General features: G+C 28.2%; 1 protein-coding gene across 5 annotated transcripts in view; it reads right to left on the bottom strand.

Moving 5' to 3' along the window:
• The window catches only part of LOC135140472 (synaptotagmin-7), a 905,289-nt gene that overhangs the window by 344,018 nt on the left and 535,174 nt on the right, over positions 1–26,097 (bottom strand). For 3 of the 5 annotated variants that reach the window (XM_064071035.1, XM_064071032.1, XM_064071033.1), the window contains exon 4: positions 16,275–16,316. The exons of the other annotated variants lie outside the window; for them this stretch is intronic. In XM_064071035.1, coding sequence (XP_063927105.1) covers positions 16,275–16,316 — 42 coding nt within the window. The remainder of the gene's footprint in view (positions 1–16,274; positions 16,317–26,097) is intronic. 5 annotated transcript variants of the gene reach the window in all.

Genomic DNA, 26,097 nt, shown 5'->3' with positions numbered 1-26,097 from the left:
CTGAGCTGTCGCTGCTCCACACCACCTCATCAATTTCACAGAAGCCAAACCGAGCACTTAAAACTTTTAATAACTGCAATCCCCGTCACACGATCTGCTCTTAATGCATATTCGCCCATTTTCCATTTATCATAAGTCACCAAACCCGACTCCTCCGACTCGAAATTGAATTATTCCCCATAATTCGGGCGATTTTCCGCCTTCTTTCGTTTAATTGAACGCTAGTAAAGTTGTCGGGATTAATTTTCATCGACGGGAAATATTTATCGGGTTGTCGAACAGCTGGACGCTACAAGGGCAGAATTCGGTGTTTCGGCGGGAATTTGTTGGTTCTGAAGGGGTGTCGGAGAGCTCCTTGGACGATCGATGACGCCGTTTCTGGGGAAGAGGGTCACTTGTGTTATGCGAACGGTTGGAGGCAACTTGTCGCTGGGAAATTATTGGTCGGAATAGTTGGCTAGCACGTGGAATTTGCAACTATAGATCTTGTAGAGTTATTATAAAATGTATCAATGAATGGAGAAACAGCGCACATTTTTTATAAAGCATTTACGATGTTTTTCGACAGAAGAAATCGAAATAGAGATCTTTCCATTGTTCAATTTCTCAATTTATCGATTTTTTTCTTTCAATTTTCTCAATTATTAATTTTTTTAAATTTAAAATTTTTCAAATATTTGGTTGAAACTTTTCGATTTTGGATTTCGATTTGTCAATTTTTGATTTTTCGACTTCTCGACAATTCGATCTTTCGAAGTATGACTTTTTCAATTGAAGAATTCATTAATTGCCAAAACTGAGAAATCGAAACATTTTAAATTTGAACAATTGAAAATGAAAAAATTTAAAAAATTCCAAAAATTAAAATATCGAAAAACTGAAAAATTCAAAAAATCTTAAAATCAAGAAATCAATACCTTAAAAAAGTCGCAAAATTGAAAAATTAAAAAATTGAGAAATCTCAAAAAACTGAAAAATCGAGAAATCGAAAAATCCGTCTGACGTTTTAAAATGGAAAATTGAAAAATCTAAAATTTAGAAAACCGAAAAATTAAAAAATATTCTATTCTGTTCTTCTATTTTTCAAGATTTTATTATTTCCATTTTAAAAAATTTCCAAAAATCGAAAAATTTTGAATCTAAAAAATGAAGAATCGAAAAACTCAATCAAGAAAGTAAAAAAAGTCAAACAGAAATGACGAAAAATTGTGAAATTGAAACATGGAAAAATCGATAAAACCGAGAAATCGAAATAGCGATTTTTCAATTTCTGGATAATTCACTTCTTCGATAACTGGATTTTTCAGTTCTTCAATATTTACGTGGGTATTTGATTTTCGATTTTTAAATTTTTGATTTTTCCAAATTTTTGATTTTTCAAATTTTTTTAATTCAAATTTCTCAATTCTTCATTTTTTATAATATAACTCAAAATTGTTCACTTTTTACATTTAAAACATTTTGATTTTGGGCTATTTCGATATATCACTTTTCGATTTTTCTACTTCTCGACGTTTCGATTTTTGATGTTTCACTTCCTCAATTGAAGAATTCATACATTGAAAAATCCCAAAACTGTAATCGGTAACTCGCTAAAGTGAAAATGGAAAAATTTTAAAATGAAACTATTGAAAAATCAAAAAATTTAAAATTCAAAAATATCGGAAAACTGAAAAATTCGCAAAATTTGAAATATTGAAAAATTGAGAAATCGAAATTTCGAAAAACCGGGAAATGTAAAAATGGAAAAATTGAGAGGTCAAGAAATTGAAACATTGAAAAATCGTTAAATCGAAAAACTAAAAAATTGAGAAACATCAAAAAGTGAAAAATCGACAAATCGAACAATCTTTAAAAACTGAAAAATTAAAAAACCGAAAAATCGAGAAATTGAAACTTAAACATATGGGAAATTCGAAACATCTAAAATTTAAAAATCGAAAAGTTGAAAAATCTAAAATTTACAAAACTGAAAAATGAAGATTTTATTTCAATTTTAAAAATTTTAGATTTTTAGATTTCTAGAATTTTCAGTTTTTTGATTTCTTGAATTTAAATATCGAAAAGTAAAAAAAAATTTTAATCGAAAAATCGAGGTGTCAAAGAATCAAATCCTTAAAAAATCGCAAAATAGAAAAATTAAAATACCAAAAAATCGAGAAATTGAAGTTTACAAAAATCGGCAACTTGAAAAATCTGAGATTTTAAATTCGAAAATTGAAAAATCTCGGTTCTTCTATTTTTCAGTATATTTTAATATTTCATTTTTGAAAATTTTAGATTTTTAGATTTCTAGATTTGAGTTTTGTGATGTTTCGATTTCTGTTACTTTCGATTTTGCGACTTTTCGGTTTCAGATTTTTCGGTCTTTTGATTTTTTAATTTTTCGAATTCTCGATATATCGAGTTTTTCGTGTTTCGATCTTTCGATTGCTCAATTTCACGATTTTTTAGTTTATAGATTTTTTTTAATGTTACATTTCTCAGTTTTTTTTTTTAATTTAAAATTCTTCAATATTTCTGTTTTGAATTTTTCGATTTTGGTCATTTTGATTTCTCAAATTTTCTACTTTTCGATTTCTGAATCTTTTGGTGTTTCGATTTGCGACATTTCAGATTTTCAGATGAAAAATTTATAAATTGAAGAACTGCAAAACTAAAACATCGAAAATTTGAAAATTTCGCAAAATTTCGAATGTGGAAAAGCTGAGAAAACGAAAATTCGAAAAATCGGAAAATATAAAAATTGAAAAGTAAAAAAAATTAAAATTAAAAAATGGAAAGCTTCAAAAATTGCAAAATCGAAAAATTAAAAAATTGAGAAATATCGACAAATTGAAGAATCTTTCGAAAATGAAAAATTAAGATACTGAAAAATCGACAAATTCAATTAAAAAAAAAAAACGGAAATTTGAAAAATCTGACAATTTTAAAATGGAAAATTGAAAACTCTAAAATTTGAAAAATCGAAAAATTGAAAAATCTCAGTTCTTTTATTTTTCAATATTTTAAAATATTTTTCTGATGTTTCGATTTCTAGTTGTTTCGATTTTTGGACTTCTGGGTTTCAGATTTTTCGGTTTTTTGATTTTTTAATTTTTCCAATTCTCGATATATCAAGATTGTCGTGTTTAGATCTTTCGATTGTTCAATTTCTCAGTTTTCGTTTTTTTTTCTTAATAAAATTTGGGAATTCTTCGATTTTAAACTTTCCGATTTTTTTCTGAATCTTGGATATTTCAGATTTTCGACTGAAAAACTCCAAAACTAAAACATCGAAAAACTGAAAAATTCGCAAAATTTCAAACGTTGAAAAATTGAGAAAACGAAAATTTGAAAAATCGGGAAATCTAAAAACCGAAAAGTAAATTTTTATCGATTTTTTTTAATTTCACATTTCTCAATAGGTCTTTCTTTTTAATTTAAAATTCTTCAATTTTTCAATTTTAAACTTTTCGATTATTCGATTTTGGTTACTTCGATTTCTCAAATTTTCGATTCTCGATTTCTGAATCTTTTGACGATTCGATTTCTCCATGTTTCAGATTTTCAATTGAAGAATCCATAAATTGAAAAGCTCCAAAACTAAAACATGTTAAATTGAAAAATCGAAAAACTAAAAAATTTCAAATGTTGAAAAATTGAGAAAACGAAAAGTTTAAAAATCGGGAAATTTAAAAATTGAGAAATATCGAAAAACTGAAAAATCCAGAAAACGAAAAATCTTAAACAAAATGAAAAGTTAAAATAGTGAAAAATCCAGAAATTGAAATTTAAAAAAATTGGAAACTTGAAAAATCTAAAATTTAAAAATCGAAAATTGTAAATCTAAAATTTAAAAAATCGAAAAATTGAAAAATCTTGGTTATTCTATTTTTCAAGATTTTATTATTTCTGGTTCTTTCGATTTTTTGACTTGTCGCTTTCAGATTTTTCGGTTTTTTGATTTTTTAATGTTTCAATTATTCGAATTCTCCATTTATAGGGATTCTTGTGTTTCGATTCAGTTCCTCAATTTTTCACTTTATCGATTTTTTAATTTCACATTTCTCAATTTTGCTTTTTAAACGTTCCGTTTAAAATCAATAAATTAAGAAACTCCAAAACTAAAACATCGAAAAACTGAAAACGAAAATTTGAAAAATCGGGAAATCTAAAAATCGAAACGTAAAAAAAAATTAATCGAAAAATCGAGGTTGAAAAATTAAAATACTGAAAAATCGAGAAATTGTAGTTAAAAAAAAAATCGGAAACAAGAAAAATCTAAAATTTAAAAATCCAAAATTGAAAAATTTAAAATTGAAAAAATCCTAAAATTGAAAAATCTCGGTTCTTCTAGTATTTTAATATTTCGTTTTTGAACATTTTAGATTTTTGATTTTTAAATTTTTCGGTTTTTTGAGTTTATCGATTTTTTAATTTCACATGTCTCAGTTTTTCTTTTTTTAATTTAGACATTTTCATTCGATTTCTCAAATTTTCGATATCCCGATTTCTGAATCTTTTGATGTTTCGATTTCTCAATGTTTCAGATTTTTAATTGAAGAATCCATAATATGAAAAACCCCAAAACTAAAACATCGACAAATTGAAAAATCGAAAAACCTCAAAACCCGGAAATCCTCAAACACGAACATTCCCAAATCCTCAACATCCCCAAATGTTCAAAACACCAAAATCCCCAAATGTTCAAAACATCAAAATTCTCAATTTCTCAAAACATCAAAATTCTCAAATCCTCAAAACACCAACATCCTCAATTCCTCGAAACACCAAAACCCTCAATTCCTTAAAACACCAAAATCCCTAGATCCTAATATCACCAAAATCCGCAAATCCTCAAAAAATCAAAATTCCCAAATCTTGAAAACACCAAAATCCTCAGATCTTCAAAACACTAAATACCAAAAAATCGAGTAATCGGGAAATTGGGAAATCTAAAAATTCAAAAATTTGAAAACCTCGAAAATAACAAAAAATCGAAAAATTGAATAATCGAAAAATCGAAAATTTAGGAACGTCAAAAATTGAAAAATTAAAAAATTCAAAAATCCAAAAATTGAAAAATTGTAAAACTGAAAATCCCACCACTAAATATCGAAAGATCGAGAAATCGAAAAGTTGAAAAATGGAAGCTGAAAAATCGAAAAATCGAGAAGTCCAGAAGTCGAAAAATTGCTAAATCAAAAAACCGATTAATTGAGAAGTCCAAAAATTGAAAATTTTAAAAACGTCAAAAATTGCAAAACTAAAAAATCGCAGTATTTTCATATTGAAAAAGATTTACATTGACTATGCTTATTAAATACTGAAATAATAATGTTCTTTTTTTCAGTGCTTTTAATCGTACTTATTGGAACAGAAAATACGAAAATATCTTTGCATTAAAACCAACTTAACCTAATATGATAAATCTAATTTTTCATTAGGGACCTTTGTAAATACGAAATTGATTGCCAACCAAATGACTAGATTTCCATGGCATCCCTTTGTCTAAAAATATCCCGAATTGTACATATATATAATATAAAAAATCCCAACCAGCCATTCATCATGATTTTATTTACACTCTACACCGAAACGAAAATCGAGTTTTGGTTACCGGTAATTGACAGCCATCTGCATCTATAATAAACCGCCTCCGCCCAACCTCCGGCCGCCGCCGCAACAAAACACCATCGAATTTTTATTTTCGCCAACTAACCTCATTATTGTAATCTGCTTTGCTCTTGTCAGTACACCAGCATGTCGCCGCCACTAAACTTTATTATCCTTTCATTAAAATTCTATTATTTACGTTGTAAGCCTGTTCGGGTCGAAGCGCCAGATTTGCACATCGGGCTTAACGTCGGCATTGTTTCTCGTTGTACCTAGCCTTAATTGCTCGCAATCGCGAATGTTGCATCTTCGGCTGGAAAGGCCGGAAAATTACCCGAGCTTTAAAGCGCCGAGACGATTAATCAATTTAGAGACGGGCGCCGCGCCGTAATTTACTTTGCTATGGTAAAACGTAAAGATTTAAGAAGATGGCCGTCGGAAAAATTTGATGGCGGATGTAAATTGCTTGAGTCGCGTTCTTTAGTGGGTTGTAATTTCGAAACTTGAAAACGATCTTTCAGTATTTCAATTTATAAATTCTCTAACTATGGAAAAAAACAAATATTTTTTTTAACATTATTGACTAAATTATTTACCGTTGGATATAAATTTCTAATTTCCTCAGCGACTCTATTTATACCATGAGCTAATCATGTAATATGGATTAAGTAACGAAAAAATATTTTTCAGTGACATATCCTCTAAGAAAATAAAGGGCGAGTAGGCGGGGCTAGTACTTGCAACGATAAGCTTGATTTTGGCAAATGATATACCTTCCATGAAAATAGAGGGCGGGTGGGCGGGGCTGTAACTTGTTAAAATAAGACTGATTTTGGCAAATGATATTTTTCAACTTTTCCCCTCTTCAATTTTACGATTTTTAAGTCTTTTTTTCAATTTTTGACTTTTAAAATTCTCAATTTTTTACTTTCCCAGTTTTTGGATATTGCAGTTTTCGAATTTTTCAGTTTTTGTTTCATTTTTCAATTTTTCAGTTTTGGAATTTTTCAGATTTTTTATTATTAACAATACTATACCAATCTTTTAGTTTGCCGATTTTCGATTTTACGATTTTTAAATATTTAGATTTTTTGATTTTTCAATTTTGACTTTTCTAGATTTTCATTTTTTCGATTTTTCAAAATTTTTTATTTTGCAAATTTTTGATTTATCGAGATTTCGGTTCAATTTCTCAATTTATCGAATTTTTTACTTCAAATTTCTCAATTCTTCATTTTTTTAAATTTAAAATATTTCAATTCTTTATTGAAACTTTTCGATTTTGGTTTATTTCGATTTCTCAATTTTTGATTTTTTGACTTCTCGACATTTCGAGTTTTCGATGTTTGACTTTTTCAATTGAAGAATTCATAAATTGGCAAAACTGACAAATCGAAACATTTTAAATTCAAACAATTGAAAAAAGAAAAAATTGAGAAATATCGAAAAACGGAAAAATCGGGAAATGGAAATACCTTTAATTAAAAAAATAGAGAAATTGAAGTTTAAAAAACCGGAAACTTGAAATGTCTGACATTCTAAAATGGAAAATTGAAAAATCTAAAATTTAAAAAATCGAAAAATCGAAAAATCTTGGTTTAATGTTCCATTTTTGAAAATTTAAAATTTTTAGAAATCTAGATTTTTCAGTTTTTCAATTCTTCAATTTTTCGATTTTTCAGGTTTTTGATTTTTCGATTTTTCAATGTTAAAAGGTTTCGATTTTTCGACTTCACTTTTTTGATTTTTAGATTTCCCAATTTTTCAGTTTTTTAGTTTCCCAGTTTTTGGATATTGCAGTTTTCGAATTTTTCAGTTTTTCTTTCATTTTTCAATTTTTCAAAGTTTCAGTTTTGGGATTTTTCAGATTATTTATTATTAAATTTTCCGATTTTACAATTTCCCAATTTTTCAGTTTCTCGATTTTCGATTTTCTGATGTTTTAGTTTAACGTTTTTTCAATTTTGACTTTTCTAGATTCACATTTTTTCGATTTTTCAGAATTTTTTATTTTGTAAATTTTTGGTTTATCGAGATTTCGGTTCAATTTCTCAATTTATCGAATTTTTTACTTTAAATTTCTCAATTCTTCATTTTTTTTATTTAAAATTTTTCAATTTTTTATTGAAACTTTTCGATTTTGGTTTATTTCGATTTCTCAATTTTTAATTTTTCGACTTCTCGACATTTCGAGTTTTCGATGTTTGACTTTTTCAATTGAAGAATTCATAAACTGGCAAAACTGACAAATCGAAACATTTTAAATTCGAACAATTGAAAAATGAAAAAATTGAGAAATATCGAAAAACTGAAAAATCGAGAAATGGAAATACCTTTAATTAAAAAAATAGAGAAATTGAAGTTTAAAAAAATCGGAAACTTGAAAATACTGACATTTTAAAATGGAAAATTGAAAAATCTAAAATTTAAAAAATCGAAAAATTGGAAAATCTTGGATTAATGTTCCATTTTCGAAAATTTAGAATTTTTAGAAATCTAAATTTTTCAGTTTTTTGATGTTTCGATTTCTCGATCTTGAGATTTTTCTCTCGGTTTTACATTTTTCGATTTTTTGATTTTTGAGTTTTTCATTTTCTATTTCTCGATTTCTGAGTTCCTTGATGTTCCGATTTCTCGATGTTTCAGATTTTCGATTGAAGAATCCACAAATTGAAAAAATCCAAAACTAAAACATCGAAAAATTCGCAAAATTTCAAATGTTGAAAGATTGAGAAAACGAAAATTTGAAAAATCGGGAAATTGAAATTTAAAAATGAAGAATCGAAAAACTCAATCAAGAAATTAAAAAATTCGAAACAGAAATGACGAAAAATTGTGAAATTGAAACATGGAAAAATCGACAAAACCGAGAAATCGAAATAGCGATTTTTCAATTTCTGGGTTCTTCGCTTCTTCGATATCTGGATTTTTTAATTCTTCGATATTTCTACATAGGTATTTGATTTTCGAATTTTTAAATTTTCGATTTTTCAGTTCCAATTTCTCGATCTTTCGACTTTCTCAGATTTTTCAATTTTTGATTTTTCGGAATTTTTGATTTTTCAAATTCTTGATTTTTCGAGATTTCGGTTGTGTGGATCTTTCGGTTGTTCAGGGCGGGTGGGCAGGGCTAGTATACTTCCCAAGACATGACTGATTTTGATAAATAATATACCCTTTTCAATTTTTGACTTTTATAAATTCTCAATTTTTCGATTTTTCAATTAATCGATTTTTCAGGTTTTTGATTTTTCAATTTTGCAATGTTAAAAGGTTTCGATTTTTCGACGTCACTTTTTGATTTTTAGATTTCCCAATTTTTCAATGTTTTACTTTCCCAGTTTTTGGATATTGCAGTTTTCAAGTTTTTAGTTTTTCTTTCATTTTTCAATTTTTCGAAGATTCACTTTTGGGATTTTTCGGATTATTTATTATTAAATTTTTCGATTTTACAATTTTCCAATTTTTTAGTTTTTCGATTTTCGATTTTCTGATGTTTCAGTTTCACGTTTTTTCAATTTTACGATTTTTAAATATTTCGATTTTTTGATTTTTCAATTTTGACTTTTCTAGATTCTCAATTTTTCGATTTTTCACAAATTTTTATTTTGTAAATTCTTGATTTATCGAGATTTCGGTTCAATTTCACAATTTATCGAATTTTTTACTTCAAATTTCTCAATTCTTCATTTTTTGAAATGTAAAATTTTTCAATTTTTTATTGAAACTTCGATTTTGGTTTATTTCGATTTATCAATTTTTGATTTTTTGACTTCTCGACATTTCGAGTTTTCGATGTTTGACTTTTTCAATTGAAGAATTCATAAATTGGCAAAACTGACAAATCGAAACATTTTAAATTCAAACAATTGAAAAATGAAAAAATTGAGAAATATCGAAAAACTGAAAAATCGGGAAATGGAAATACCTTTAATTAAAAAAATAGAGAAATTGAAGTTTATAAAACCGGAAACTGAAAAAGTCTGACATTTTAAAATGGAAAATTGAAAAATCTAAAATTTGAAAAATCGAAAAATTGAAAAATCTTGGTTTAATATTCCATTTTTGAAAATTTAAGATTTTTAGAAATCTAGATTTTTCAGTTTTTTGATGTTTCGATTTCTCGATCTTGAGATTTTTCTCTCGGTTTTACATTTTTCGATTTTTTGATTTCTGAGTTCCTTGATGTTCCGATTTCTCGATGTTTCAGATTTTCGATTGAAGAATCCACAAATTGAAAAAATCCAAAACTAAAACATCGAAAAATTCGCAAAATTTCAAATGTTGAAAGATTGAGAAAACGAAAATTTGAAAAATCGGGAAATTGAAATTTAAAAATGAAGAATCGAAAACCTCAATCAAGAAATTAAAAAATTCGAAACAGAAATGACGAAAAATTGTGAAATTGAAACATGGAAAAATCGACAAAACCGAGAAATCGAAATAGCGATTTTTCAATTTCTGGGTTCTTCGCTTCTTCGATATCTGGATTTTTTAATTCTTCGATATTTCTACATAGGTATTTGATTTTCGAATTTTTAAATTTTCGATTTTTCAGTTCCAGTTCCTCGATCTTTCGACTTTCTCAGGTTTTTCAATTTTCGATTTTTCGGAATTTTTGGTTTTTTAAATCCCCTCTTCAATTTCACGTTTATTAAGTATTTTTTTCAATTTTTGACTATTATAAATTCTCAGTTTTTCGATTTTTCAATTAATCGATGTTTTGATTTTCCCATTTTCTGACTGTAGACTGTTTCGATTTTTCAGTTTTTCAATTCTTCAATTTTTCGATTTTTCAGGTTTTTGATTTTTCGATTTTTCAATGTTAAAAGGTTTCGATTTTTCGACTTCACTTTTTTGACTTTTAGATTTCCCAATTTTTCAGTTTTTTACTTTCCCAGTTTTTGGATATTGCAGTTTTCGAATTTTTCAGTTTTTCTTTCATTTTTCAATTTTTCAAAGTTTCAGTTTTGGGATTTTTCAGATTATTTATTATTAAATTTTCCGATTTTACAATTTCCCAATTTTTCAGTTTCTCGATTTTCGATTTTCTGATGTTTTAGTATAACGTTTTTTCAATTTTGACTTTTCTAGATTCACATTTTTTCGATTTTTCACAATTTTTTATTTTGTAAATTCTTGATTTATCGAGATTTCGGTCCAATTTCTCAATTTATCGATTTTTTTACTTCAAATTTCTCAATTCATTTTTTTAAATTTAAAATTTTTCAATTTTTTTTTTAAACTTTTCGATTTTGGTTTATTTCGATTTCTCAATTTTTGATTTTTTGACTTCTCGACATTTCGAGTTTTCGATGTTTGACTTTTTCAATTGAAGAATTCATAAATTGCAAAACTGACAAATCGAAACATTTTAAATTCGAACAATTAAAAAATGAAAAAATTGAGAAATATCGAAAAACTGAAAAATCGGGAAATTGAAAAATCTTGGTTTAATATTCCATTTTTGAAAATTTAAGATTTTTAGAAATCTAGATTTTTCAGTTTTTTGATGTTTCGATTTCTCGATCTTGAGATTTTTCTCTCGGTTTTACATTTTTCGATTTTTTGATTTCTGAGTTCCTTGATGTTCCGATTTCTCGATGTTTCAGATTTTCGATTGAAGAATCCACAAATTGAAAAAATCCAAAATTAAAACATCGAAAAATTCGCAAAATTTCAAATGTTGAAAGATTGAAAAAACAAAAATTTGAAAAATCGGGAAATTGAAATTTAAAAAATGAAGAATCGAAAAACTCAATCAAGAAATTAAAAAATTCAAAACAGAAATGACGAAAAATTGTGAAATTGAAACATGGAAAAATGGACAAAACCGAGAAATCGAAATAGCGATTTTTCAATTTCTGGGTTCTTCACTTTTTCGATATCTGCTTTTTTTAATTCTTCGATATTTCTACATAGGTATTTGATTTTCGAATTTTTAAATTTTCGATTGTTCAGTTCCAGTTCCTCGCTCTTTCGACTTTCTCAGATTTTTCAATTTTCGATTTTTCGGAATTTTTGATTTTTCAAATTCTTGATTTTTCGAGATTTCGTTTGTGTGAATTTTTCGGTTGTTCAGCGCGTGCTGATTTTGGCAAATGATATTTTTCTACTTTTCCCCTCTTCAATTTCACGATTTTAAAGTATTTTTTTCAATTTTTGACTATTATAATTTCTCAGTTTTTCGATTTTTCAATTAATCGATGTTTTGATTTTCCCATTTCCTGACTGTAGACTGTTTCGATTTTTCAGTTTTTCAATTCTTCAATTTTTCGATTTTTCAGGTTTTTGATTTTTTAATTTTTCAATGTTAAAAGGTTTCGATTTTTCGACTTCACTTTTTAGACTTTTAGATTTCCCAATTTTTCAATTTTTTACTTTCCCAGTTTTTGGCTGTTGCAATTTTTCAAATTTTCAGTTTTGGGATTTTTCAGATTATTTATTATTAAATTTCCCAATTCTTCAGTTTCTCGAGTTTCGATTTTCTGATGTTTCAGTTTCAGGTTTTTTCAATTTTACGATTTTTTGATTTTTCAATTTTGACTTTTCTAGATTCTCAATTTTTCGATTTTTCAATTAATCGATGTTCCGATTTTCCCATTTCTTGACTTTTGGACTTTTTCGATTTTCCAGTTCTTCAATTCTTCAATTTTTCGATATTTCAGGTTTCTCAATTTTTCGATTTCTCGAACTTCTGATATTTCGATTTTTCAATATTTCTTTGTTTTTCGTTTTTTAATTTTTAAATTTTCAAATTTTTTGAAGCCGAAAATCGAAAAATCGAAAGCGAGTAATCAAAAAATCGAAAAACTGAAACGTCGAGAAATCGAGAAATTGAAAAGTCGAGAAGTCGGAAAATATCGAAAAACAGAAAATAAAATTGAAAATTTAAAACTAAAAAAAAACGATAAATAACGAAAAATCGAAAGGTCGGGAAATCGAAACATCAAAAAACTGAAAAATCTAACATTTAAAACTTATAAAATGAAAAAATAGAGATATTGAAGTACCGACAAATCGAAAAATTGAGAAATCGAAAAATCTCAAATTTAAGAAATTGAAAAATAAAAATATAAAAGAATTGAAGGCTGCAAAATTCAAAAATCGGGAACATGAAACATCAAAAAAATCGAAAAGTCGAAATATCGAAAAATTGGAAAATGGAAAAAAATCGAAGAACCTAAAAGCTGAAAAATTCCAAAACTGAAAATTCAAAAAATTGAGAAATCGAAAAATTAGAAAACTGAAACATCGAGAAATTAAAAGATTCCAAACTGAAATCGAAAAATTTAAAACTCGAAAAGCCGAAAAGGCTGAAAAACCGCAAGATCAAAACATCGAAAAATTGAAAAACTGAAAAATCGAAAAATCGAGAAATGGAAAATTTGACGCGTCGAAAAGTTGACAATGAAAAATTGATAATTAGAAATTACAAAAAATTTAAAAATAAAAAGTCGATAAATTGAAGAAATCCAAAACTGAAATAACGAAAAATTGGGAAACTGGAAAACTGGAAAAGTGAAAATCGAAAAGCCGAAAATCGAAAATTCGAAAAAAGCGGCAAATCAAAGAATCGAAACATCCAAAAATTTTAAAAACCCGAGAAATTGAAAAGTCGGGAAGATGAAAAAAATCCGAAATTTAAAAAATAAAAAATTGAAAATTTAAAACTTAAAAGAAAAAATGAAAAATTTTAAATTTAAAAAAATCGATAGTCAGAGAAAAATAGAAAAACTGAAAAACTGAAAATTCGACAATTTAAAAAAAACTGAAAAATCTACCACTTAAAAATTACAAATAATTAAGACACAAATATTGAAGAACTGAAAAATCGAGAAATCGAAAAATCTAAAATTTAAAAAATTGAAAAATTAAAATATAGAAAAATTTAGAGATTTGAAAAATTGAAATACCAAAAAAATCGAAAAAGCAGAAAATCCAAAAATCGAATAAGTGAAAAATAGAAAAAAATTGAAGAATCTAAAAACTGAAAAATCCCAAAACTAAAACATCAAAAAATTGAGAAAAACCTTAAAAATGGATAAACTGAAATGGCGAAAAATTGGGAAATCGAAGAACTGTAGAACTAAAAAATCGAAAAATCTAATAATTGAAAAGCCGAAAAGTCGAGAAATGAAAAATCGAAACATGCAAAATTGAAAAACTGAAACATCGAGTAATAGAGAAATTGAGAAATTGAAACGTCGTTTTTTTGGTTTCTCAGTTTTTAATTTTTAGATAGACTGATTTTGGAAATTTATATATCTTCCATGAAAATGGAGGGTGGGCGGGCGGGACTAGTATTTGCTAGGATAAGACTGATTTTGGCAAATGATATATTCACTAAAAAAATAAAGGGCGGGTGGGCGGGGCTAGTATACTTTCTAAGATACGACTGATTTTGGAAAATAGTAGTAGTCACTAGAATTTTGTATTAAATATTTATGTTTATGACGTCATAACAAATTTTTATTGTTGAAATTATCCTATTTTCTTGAAAAAGTGAGAATACGCCCCTAAGGGGTCCGAACTGTCTTTTTTAAAAATACAAAACCTTCTCGGTGGTCCCAGCTGTACTTTTTTAAGAAGGTGAAACGTTCTTTTTTTATTACACTGTGACTAATACCTTATTTATTGTTTTTACTCTATAGAGGTGATCACGAAAAAGTAAAATTCCCCAAAATCGAATTATATAGGGTGATTTTTTAAGAGGCAGTATTTGTTGGACTGTACTTCAGCAGCCAGGGAATTTAACAACTGTTGACCAATTTTTTCTGAATATTGACATGGTGTAAACCCCACCCAGCAACAAAACTCAAACCCGCCCCAAATAAAAACCAAAACACAATCCACCCCCGAAAAAATACGACTTCGATCAGCCCCGCTCCAATCATCCCGTTTCGTAACCCCGCTTCGGCTAAATAAAAACTCGACACGACAACAACTCCAAGGCTGGGAGCATATTTTGTCCCAATATCGCTGGTGCGGAATATTTATGGATTGCGATGGAAAGAGTGCGAGTAATCAAATCATTTGATCGGAATGTGGGGTGCGATAAAGCTCCTACGCACCGACGTCGCCCCGGAGCTTTCTACTTTCGCAGTGCGAGAGTTTTGCGGGATTTCGGGATACAACGGAGAAATTATTTGACAATGTTGCGAAGAGTAGGGATTGTTTGGCGTTAATTAGGAACGAATTTATAGAAATTTGCTGCGGGGATAGATACGGGGGCGAAAAGTTTAGGCGGAGTTGCGGAGCTGGATGATATGGGAGTGTGTGGAAGTTGGGATTTGAATTAGCTGGGGGGTGTAGGTGTAGCGGGGAGGGCGACTAGTAGTTACAGTGATAAGAGAGACGTGCGGAGGTTGGGAAGGAACTTAGTTTGTGAGGCAAAAACAGTTTACATGGGGAGAACATTGCGAGTTGTAGTGCTTCGAAGTAATTTTCAAAATTTTTGATATGAACATTTATGTCTTGGAATTTGACAAAATTCATTTCGCTTTGTGAAGAATTTCAAAAATGCGAGCGCAGCAAGCACGTTCAGGTGTTATTCAAAAATTATTCATTGGTGTCCCTGAGAAGCTAAGTTATTACGAAAAATGTTATTGTTTCCTAAAAAAGTAAGTTTAAAGATTGTGTGTGATCACCGAAACAGCCTGTTCGTGCTCGCTGCATTCGCTATTTAGAGATTGCTTTTTTCAGTGTAATTTACCTTGACACGGAGATCTCGAGAATTATTAAAATAAAAACTAAATAGTGTTGCTGACCGTAAATATTTTTTGACACTCAATTAATTACAATAACAACAATCAGAATGCGAGCGCAGCGAGCACGTTCAGGTGTCATTAAAAAATGTATTTATTGATGTCCCTGAGAAGCTAAATTAATAAAAAATCAAGTATATTAATTTTGACGTCATTATGTGTGGCGCAATGTTATCAGATGTTTAGAAATAAAATGATAAAAATGCAAAATGTGGCACATAATTTTAGCTTCAAATTTACCATTTGATATTTTAAGTATTCTATTGATGAAAGAAAGCTATATATCCTAAGAAAAAAAAGCCTAAGATTAAGCCCCACCCATCCGTTTCGATCTCAATTGAAATAAATTTTTCATTCGTTATCAAAGCGGGGGGCGGAGCTTAATTGCAAAATCGATATTTCTCTGCAAATATGTAGCATTTTTATGAAAATAAGAGCGTATATTAAGAAACACAAGGCAAAATATAAGGCCCGCCCACCCGCCCTATCTCAATTCTGATGATTTGGGTAATTACAATCCGTATTTCCTCAAAAATTTCGATTTGGTGACTTTTGAGAAAAATCTAAGGTTCTGGAAATAATGTAGTGACTTAGGTCGCAAGTTTATGCAATTTTAAGGTTACGTTTATTAACATAACCTCAAGAAGTTAAAATTTCTGAGGTCGCGACATACGTATTTTGGTGACATAATGAAGGGCGAAAACTAGATGACAAGTTCAAAAAAGTACACAAATTGGGTCAAACAGCACAACACAAATTGCTCAAGGTAAAACGACCAGTGGCAAATCCAGGGATCTGTTAGCTATTACAGACATAGAATGGGGGAAATTTATGGAAAACAGTCTCAAAAACCTTCGAAAAATTACTAGTCAATGAGATAGGGGCAATTTTCAACTAATATTTTCTTACCTTTTTTGAAAATTGGTGAGATCATAGATAGTTTCCAAATATCTGGAAAAGATGCAGTTTTCAAAATAAGATTGAATATAGTAAGAATACGGATGCACAGTCAGATAATGGGAAACTTGTCATATTGAGGCAACAGAAACAGATAAAAGGAATTAAGACTCCTCAATAAAATCGTCTGTAGAATCTGGACTACAGTCAGAAGATTTTTTTATCTTTAGGATTTGGAAAAATAGCCAAATAACTCATCCTAGAAGAAGTACTTTTTTCAAAAAGTGGGGTGGTCGCGGTATACAGGGTCGCTAGAATGTATGGAAACGGTTAAATATCTTCAGAAATGCTTTCTCTATTACATGATTAATATGATACACAAACGTTAATTAAGTCGGTTTAAATCATCTTGCAGTAATTGTGCATCTTTGAAATCACTAATAACGTGATAAAACGATTATTTATCTAATAAAAATCCGTGACAGCAGACATACAGACGGAAAAGGGAGACCTATTTCTTCGTACTCTAGGGGTCTTGAAAAATCGAGAAAACTCGATTACAATAAGAATTCAATCTAACAAATTTACTTCAGAGGCGCGCTTTTTTATTAAGGTGTATTAATTAATGTAATGCCTCGTCCATCGAGACGATTACGAAAAAAATTCAACCGGAATTGTAAAATAACATCGAGCTTTCAATTCGGGCCAAGTGGCGAGGAACTGAAGAGCTTTCTCTTCAAGATCAATACTAACAGAAAATGAAAACAACGTTGTTTTAAAAGTTGCTGAAATTTGTCGATGTTTAATTGAATCAACTCGCGAGCTTTGAATTGAAATTAGTTGAAGTGGTAATTTCGGTTTTCTGAACTTGTTTGTTGTTCATTTTTCGGGTAATATACTCAGCTGTGGTTCTGCCATTATCTAAAGAGCGGATTTTAGATTTAATAATTGTGGAGTAATATTTCCGTAAGCACAGGTCTCCATAAATGGAGATTTTCGTTTTAATAATAGTTTGCAATTTAATTTTTATTATGTTGAAGTTTGTTATTAATTTCATGTCACTGACCTGAAATTTCGACTTTTTTCCTAAATTTGCATTTAATTTTTTTTTTTGACATAAATTAGTTGAACTTTCACCTTTGTTATTTTGAAATTTCAAGGTTCCATAAATAAAAATTTTGGGTTGAAATTAACTGAAATTTGAACTTCATTCTCCGAAATTTAAACTAGACTGAAGCTTCGATTTAATTTTCCTAAATTTTTCGATATTTCAGTGGTGGGATTTTTCAATTTTTCGATTCCAAAATTTCTCGGCTCTTCAAAGTGTCAAATTCTCAAATTTTTCATTTTTCGATTTCTCAATTTTTCATTGTTTCGATTTACCACAATTTTTCATCATTTCACTTTTTGGCGTTTTTCAATTTTTCGATTCTTTGATTTTTTTTCTATTTTCCAATTTTTCCACATTTTAGTTTCAGGAATTTACAGTATTTCGATTTTTCGAATTGTCGATTTTTCAATTTTTAAATTATATATTTTTTAAGATTTTAATGTTACGATTTCTCGATTTTTCGATTTTTCAATTTTTTGGGTTATTAATTTTTTGTATTTAAAATTTTTCCATTTTGGGATTTTTAACTTTTACATTTTTCGATTTTGACCTACTTTGATTTCTCAATTTTTCGATTTTTCCGATCTTCAATTTTTCAATTTTTCGAATTTTTAATTTTTTATCGATTTCCTTTAATTTATGTTTTGCAATTTTTCAATTTTTAACTTTCAGATTTTTCAATTTTGGCCTATTGAGATTTTCAATGTTTCGATTTTCCAATTATTCGTCATTTCACTTTTGGAAGTTTTCAATTTTTCGATTTTTCTACTTTTCTATTTCTGGATCTTTGAATTTTTTGGTGTCTCAGTTTTGGGATTTTTTAATTTTTGGATTCTTCAATTCTCGTTCAATTTTTCAATTTTTCGATGTTTTAGGTTTAGGAATTTTCAATTTTTCGTTTCTTAGATTTTCCTTCTATATTTCAATTTTTTGATATTTTAGTTTTTGAATTTTGTCATATATGTATATCGATTTTTCGAATTTTCGATTTTTCAATTTTTTGATGTACCAATTTACCAATGTTTCGTCATTCCACATTTTCGATATTCCAGTTTTGGGATTCTTCACTTTGTTGATTCTTAAATTTTTCTTGTATTTTTAAATGTTTCAATATTTCATTTCTAACATTTCGACTTTTCGATTTTTTAATGCATCGATTTTTCAATTTTTCGGTGTTTTAATTTTTCAGTTTATAAATTTTGGATTTTTTGATGTTTCAGTTTCTCGATTTTCGATTTTCCAAATTTTCGAATTTTTAAATTTTAGATTTTCGGTTTTTTTAATTTTTCGATTTATTTTGATTTAAAATTTTTCAATTTTGCAATTTTTAACTTTTAATTTTTTGGATTTTGGCTTATTTCGATTTCTCAATTTTTCGATTTTTTACTTCTCGACTGTTTCATTTTTCGATCTTTTGATGTTTCGATTTGTCGATGTTTCAATTTTAGAGTATTTCAAAGTTTCGATTTTTTGATTTCTCGGTTTTTCAATTTTTCAACTTTTCGATGTTTTGAGTTCCCAATTTTTCCTCGTTTCATTTTGGGAATTTTTTAATTTATCGATTTTTCAAATTTTCGTTTCTTCAACTTCAATTTTTCGACATTTCAATTTCTAGATGATTCAATTTTGGGATTTTTCAATTTTTGGTTTCTTCAGTTCTTCTACAATTTTTCAATTTCGCGACGTTTCAGTTTTGGGATCTTTCAGTTTTTTGATTCTTAGGTTTTTCTTCTGTTTTTCAATTATCGACTGTTTTTATTCTAAATTTTTCAATTTTTCAATTCTTATCTATTCCATTATTCTTATTTTTCCATTTTGACCTATTTCGATTTCTCAGTTTTTCGATTTTTCGGCTTTTCGGCTTTTTCATTTCTCGACCTTTTGATGTTTCGATTTCCCACAAGTTTCAGGTTTTTCGATTTCTATTTTTTTTTATCCTTTAAATTTTGATTTTTTTCAATTTTTGACGTTTTTAAATTCTCGATCTTTCGATTTCCTGATTTCTGGATTAATCTACTTTTTCGTCTTTCGACTTTTCTACTTCAATTTTTTTAATTTTTCAACTTTTTAGGTTTATAACTTTTCAGTTTTTCGAGTTTTTAAATTTTCGGATTTTCGACTTCCATTTTTCGGCTTTTCGATTTCTCCATTTTTCAGTTTTTCGATTTTCCAATTTTTCGATATTTCAGCTTTTAGATTTTTCAATTTTTCGATGTTTCAGTTTTTTTATTTTTCAATTTTTCAATTTTTGAGGTTTCTAAATTTCTGTATTAACGAATTTTTGGGAATTGGAGGAATTTTGGTGTTTTCAGGATTTGAGGGTTTTGGTATTTTGAGTATCTGAAGATTTTAGTATTTTGAAGATTTGAGGATTTAAGTGTTTGAAAATTTGCGGATTTTGGAGTTTTGAAGATCCGGAGATTTTCGTGTTTTCAAGATTTGAGAGTTTTTGTGTTTTGAGGATTTGAGGATGGTGAAAAATTTCAGTTTTGAAAAAGTCGTCTAAAAATTCTCAAAAAATTCATGATGACAGACCTTGACGTGCTGATTCTAAAATTATAGGGTATTTATGGCAGCGGAGCAACATTTTCGAAATATTCGATGCGAAATTCGAAATTTTTGAAATTTCTAAATTGCGATATAACAATTTTTCTAATTTTTGGCTCGGCGATTTCTCTATTTTTCGATATTTCGGTGGTGGGATTTTTCAATTTTTGCATTCCAAAATTTCTCGGTTCTTCAAATTGTCGAATTTTCAAATTTTTCATTTTTCGATTTCTCAATTTTCCAATGTTTCAATGTTACAATTTTTTAATATTTCGGTTTCTCAGTTTTTCGATTTATCGATTTTTTACTTTTATGATTTCTCAGTTTTCCGATGTTCCAGTTTTACTATATTTCAATTTTTTTATCCCTCAAATTTTGATTTTTTCAATTTTTGACGTTTTTCAATTTTCGATTTTTCGATTTCCTGATTTCCCGATTTCGTCTTGCCACTTTTCTATTTCAATTCTTTTAATTTTTCAATTTTTTAGGTTTCTGACTTTTCAGTTTTTCGAGTTTTTAAATTTTCGACTTCCATTTTTCGGCTTTTCGATTTCTCCATTTTTCAGTTTTTCGATTTCCCAATTTTTCGATATTTCCTTTTAGATTTTTCAATTTTTCGATGTTTCAGTTTCTTTATTTTTCAATTTTTCAATTTTTGAGATTTCTAAATTTCTGTATTAATTGATTTTTGGGATTTCGAGAATTTTGGTGTTTTCAGAATCTGAGAATTTTAGTATTTCGAAGATTTGAGGATTTAAGTTTTTTGAAAATTTGAGGATTTTTGAATTTTGAAGATCCGCAGATTTTGGTGTTTTCAAGATTTGAGAGTTTTTGTGTTTTGAGAAATTGAGGATGGTGGAAAATTTTATTTTTGAAAAAGTCGTCTAAAAATTCTCAAAAAATTAATGATGACAGATCTTGACGTGCTGATTCCAAAATTATAGGGTGTTTATGGCAGCGGAGCAATATTTTCGAAATATTCCGTGCGAAATTCGAAATTTTTGAAATTTCTAAATTGCGATATAACAATTTTTCTAATTTTTGGCTCTGCGATTTCTCGATTTTTCGATATTTCGTTGGTGGGATTTTTCAATTTTTCCATTCCAAAATTTCTCGGTTCTTCAAATTGTCGAATTTTCAAATTTTTCATTTATCGATTTCTCAAATTTCCAATGTTTCAATGTTACAATTTTTTAATATTTCGGTTTCTCAGTTTTTCGATTTATCGATTTTTTACTTTTATGATTTCTCAGTTTTCCGATGTTCCAGTTTTACTATATTTCAATTTTTTATCCCTCAAATTTTGATGTTTTCAATTTTTGACGTTTTTAAATTTTCGATTTTTCGATTTCCTGATTTCCCGATTTCGTTTTTCGACTTTTCTATTTCAATTCTTTTCATTTTTAAATTTTTTAGGTTTCTGATTTTTCAGTTTTTCGAGTTTTTAAATTTTCGACTTCCATTTTTCGGCTTTTCGATTTCTCCATTTTTCAGTTTTTTGATTTCCCAATTTTTCGATGTTTCCTTTTAGATTTTTCAATTTTTCGATGTTTCAGTTTCTTTATTTTTCAATTTTTCAATTTTTGAGATTTCTAAATTTCTGTATTAATTGATTTTTGGGATTTCGAGAATTTTGGTGTTTTCAGAATCTGAGAATTTTAGTATTTCGAAGATTTGAGGATTTAAGTGTTTTGAAAATTTTCGGATTTTGGTGTTTTGAAGATCCGGAGATTTTGGTGTTTTCAAGATTTGAAAATTTTTGTGTTTTGAGGAATTGAGGATGGTGGAAAGTTTTATTTTTGAAAAAGTCGTCTAAAAATTCTCAAAAAATTCATGATGACAGATCTTGACGTGTTGATTCCAAAATTATAGGGTGTTTATGGCAGCGGAGCAATATTTTCGAAATATTCGGTGTGAAATTCGAAATTTTTTAAATTTTCAAAAATTACAAGACTCAATTCTGCAAAAACAGTTAGAGTTATCGAAAAAATGAGTCCGAAAATGACTTCTTCGGCCCGAAATCTACAAGAAAATGTGTTTAGTTAATTTCGAAAATCGCCGAAAATGTGTCGAAATTTGAATAAGGAATTACATAGTGGAAAATTTGAAAAAGTTGTCTAAAAATTCTAAAAAAATTTAGAAAAAATATTGCGTGTTTAGAGTCATGGAGTAATATTTGTAGAAAGAAAACTCGTTTATTTAAGTATTTCTTATTGAAAAAAAATATATCAAAGAACTTCTTGAATAAAGCCATTTCATTACACGCACGTTCCGCAACAGATATACCTTATACAAAAAGAAAATAAAGAACAATCTCGCGGAACCGATTTTCCATATATTCTTCTAAAAAATTGCCAGATCTGAAAACAACAATTCTACTAGTTCAGGCCAAGACGCAACCAGCTGGAAGCTTTCTCCCTCGAAATCAATACTATTTACAAGCAAAAATAAAACCACAACACAACACAACGTGTGTGTAGAAAGCACAGTTATCGTACGCAACTCACACAAACTTTTCAGTGTCGAGTTGAATGAACCAGAGAGGATCAAGACCTATTGTTGTCAAATTTTATATATATTGGCTAACAAATCATCCCCACCAAGAACTTGATGACGTCACCTCAAAGGAATCTATGTTAAAATGATTTAAATGTTATACGATTGGGTGATCAAAGAATTCACAACACAAAAAAATTATTAATACAGACGATCTTGAAAAACAAGAACCGATAAAACCACTAATGACTTATGAATAATTACTGACCGTAACAAGGTTGCCACAACCAATACTTAAGTCACAATAAAATCTGCTTAAGTAAACATACTTAGTTAATTTATGATACGGGAAATTTAATTGACGATAATTACGACATAAATTTTATACAAATTGAGGGAGTCGAAGTCACCCCATTATGCAAAATCGCGCATATTTCATCGATTTTCTTTATATTAGTAGCTAAATTAACCTTGATAAACCTGTACAAAATTAGCGGTGTTGATTAAGCGGCGACTTTTTATCTAAATTATTTCACTTATTCCAGCCTCCCACAATCGACCCAAGTCAAGTGTTCGCCTCCCCCTAATTTCGCCTTTTCATCTAAAGTTCGAAAAATCGCTGCCAATCCACGTTTCAACGACAGGGAAGCTTTTTAGCCGTCAATAAAAATTACGGCTCCTTTCTACCCCAGTCAAAAAAAGAAAACTTCCCCAAACAAAGTTTTCTATTCGTCTTACATAGTTCGGGGTATCGATTGCGACTTCCGCCCGCAGCTGACCCAACTATTTAATCTTACAAAACCCATATTAACCAAATTCCTGAATAATCGTCGGGAAAACGACACATTTGGGCCCGGATATTGTCGCCAGGAGGAAGAATCGAAAACGTACTTATTGACAGAAAGCGAATTAATTTTCGCAAATCTTGCGACGCGATCGCCGGGATGGGTTATAAGGGGGAAAATTGCGAGGAGTGAGGTCGGCGGGATGATTTGTGGGGAGGAGGGATTATTTTTTCAATTCGGGAGGTGGCGTTTTGTAATTGAAATATTTAAGGGGCGTGGTGAGTGCTAGTCGTCTGATGGGTTACTCGTACAGTATCTATGGGTGTTTTATTTTTGATACTTAATGTAAATTGGTCTAAAGTTATTTTGACAGCACGTTCCTCGCTTTTGAAGTCCGGTATAACATATTCAGTTTTGGCAGATAATTGTAAGATTCGATTTAAAGATTTTTTGCTGATAACGAAGTAAAGAGATCCATCTGGCGAATGACTAATTTTATGTTTTCTCGACGTTTCTACATTTTATAACACAATTTTTGGTGTCTTTATCTCCTTTATTTTTTGTTGTTTCTTTCGATTTACAATTCTTTATTTATTCAATTTTTTCAGGCTTCCAATTTTTCAATTTGCAGTTTTTGGATTTCCAGTCTTCCAGTTTTTCAGTTTCTTTAATTTTTTATATTTTGATTTTACAATACATATTTCTTTCTTTTATTTTCAATTTTACAATTTGTCGACTTCCAAATTTTCCAATTTTTCAACATTACATTTTCTCATTTTTCCATTTTTCGCATTCTGGATTTTTAATTTTTCCCTTTTTCAATCTTTCGTCCCCTCAATTTTTAACTCGCCGATTTTTATTTTACGTTTTCCTGATTTTTGATTTTTCATTCTCTCGATTTTGCATCACAATTTTTTGTTTTTTCATTTCCTTAATTTATGTTGTTTCTTTCGATTTTCCAATTTTTCGTTTATTCAATTTTTCAAATTTTCAGGCCAATCGATTTCAAATCGTCGATTTTCCAATTTTTAAATTTTTCAGTTTGCAGTTTTTGGATTTCCAGTCTTCCGATATTCCAATTTCTTTAATTTTCAATATTTCTATTTCATAATACATTTTTTTTATTATTCACTTTTTCGATTCTTAAGATTTTTCAAGTTTTCATTTTGTAATTTTTCGTTTTTCATTTTTGATTTTTCAATTTTACAATTTTTCGACTTCCAGAATTTTCATTTTTTCAAATTTTCAGGTTTTTTTTCAATTTTTCTTCGAATTGTCAAGTTTGATTTTCATTTTTTACATTTTTCAAGTTTTTGTTAAACACTTTTTCGTTTCTTAATTTTTGATTTTTCAATTTTACAATTTGTCGACTTCCAAATTTTGCAATTTTTCAATATTACAATTTCTCATTTTTCCATTTTTCACATTCTCGATTTTTAGTTTTTCCCTTTTTCAATTTTTCGTCCCCTCAATTTTTCAACTCCCCGATTTTTATTTTGCGTTTTCCTGATTTTTGATTTTTCACTCTCTCGATTTTATACCACAATTTTTTATTTTTTCATTTCCTTAATTTTTGTTGTTTCTTTCGATTTTCCAATTTTTCGTTTATTCAATTTTTCAAATTTTCCGGCCAATCGATTCCATTTCGTCGATTTTCCAATTTTTAAATTTTTCACTTTGCAGTTTTTGGATTTCCAGTCTTCCGATTTTCCAATTTCTTTAATTTTAAATATTTCTATTTCATAATACATATTTTTTTTATTTTTCATTTTTTCGATTCTCAAGATTTTCAAGTTTTCATTTTGTAATTTTTCGTTTTTTATTTTTGATTTTTCAATTTTACAATTTTTAGACTTCCAAATTTGGCAATTTTTCAATATTACAATTTTTCATTTTTCCATTTTTCACATTCTCGATTTTTAATTTTTCCCTTTTTCAATTTTTCGTCCCCTCAATTTTTCAACTCCCCGATTTTTATTTTGCGTTTTCCTGATTTTTGATTTTTCACTCTCTCGATTTTATATCACAATTTTTTATTTTTTCATTTCCTTAATTTTTGTTGTTTCTTTCGATTTTCCAATTTTTCGTTTATTCAATTTTTCAAATTTTCCGGCCAATCGATTCCATTTCGTCGATTTTCCAATTTTTAAATTTTTCACTTTGCAGTTTTTGGATTTCCAGTCTTCCGATTTTCCAATTTCTTTAATTTTAAATATTTCTATTTCATAATACATATTTTTTTTATTTTTTATTTTTTCGATTCTTAAGATTTTCAAGTTTTCATTTTGTAATTTTTCGTTTTTTATTTTTGATTTTTCAATTTTACAATTTTTAGACTTCCAAATTTGGCAATTTTTCAATATTACAATTTTTCATTTTTCCATTTTTCACATTCTCGATTTTTAATTTTTCCCTTTTTCAATTTTTCGTCCCCTCAATTTTTCAACTCCCCGATTTTTATTTTGCGTTTTCCTGATTTTTGATTTTTCACTCTCTCGATTTTATATCACAATTTTTTATTTTTTCATTTCCTTAATTTTTGTTGTTTCTTTCGATTTTCCAATTTTTCGTTTATTCAATTTTTCAAATTTTCCGGCCAATCGATTCCATTTCGTCGATTTTCCAATTTTTAAATTTTTCACTTTGCAGTTTTTGGATTTCCAGTCTTCCGATTTTCCAATTTCTTTAATTTTAAATATTTCTATTTTATAATACATATTTTTTTTATTTTTTATTTTTTCGATTCTTAAGATTTTCAAGTTTTCATTTTGTAATTTTTCGTTTTTTATTTTTGATTTTTCAATTTTACAATTTTTAGACTTCCAAATTTGGCAATTTTTCAATATTACAATTTTTCATTTTTCCATTTTTCACATTGTCGATTTTTAATTTTTCC

Source organism: Zophobas morio, unplaced genomic scaffold (assembly GCF_036711695.1).
Source record: "Zophobas morio isolate AGI-343-1 ecotype UQ-CSIRO unplaced genomic scaffold, CSIRO_AGI_Zmor_V1 ptg000040l, whole genome shotgun sequence".
In the NCBI taxonomy this organism is placed as follows: domain Eukaryota; kingdom Metazoa; phylum Arthropoda; class Insecta; order Coleoptera; family Tenebrionidae; genus Zophobas; species Zophobas morio.
This window is presented reverse-complemented; position numbering and strand designations above follow the sequence as displayed.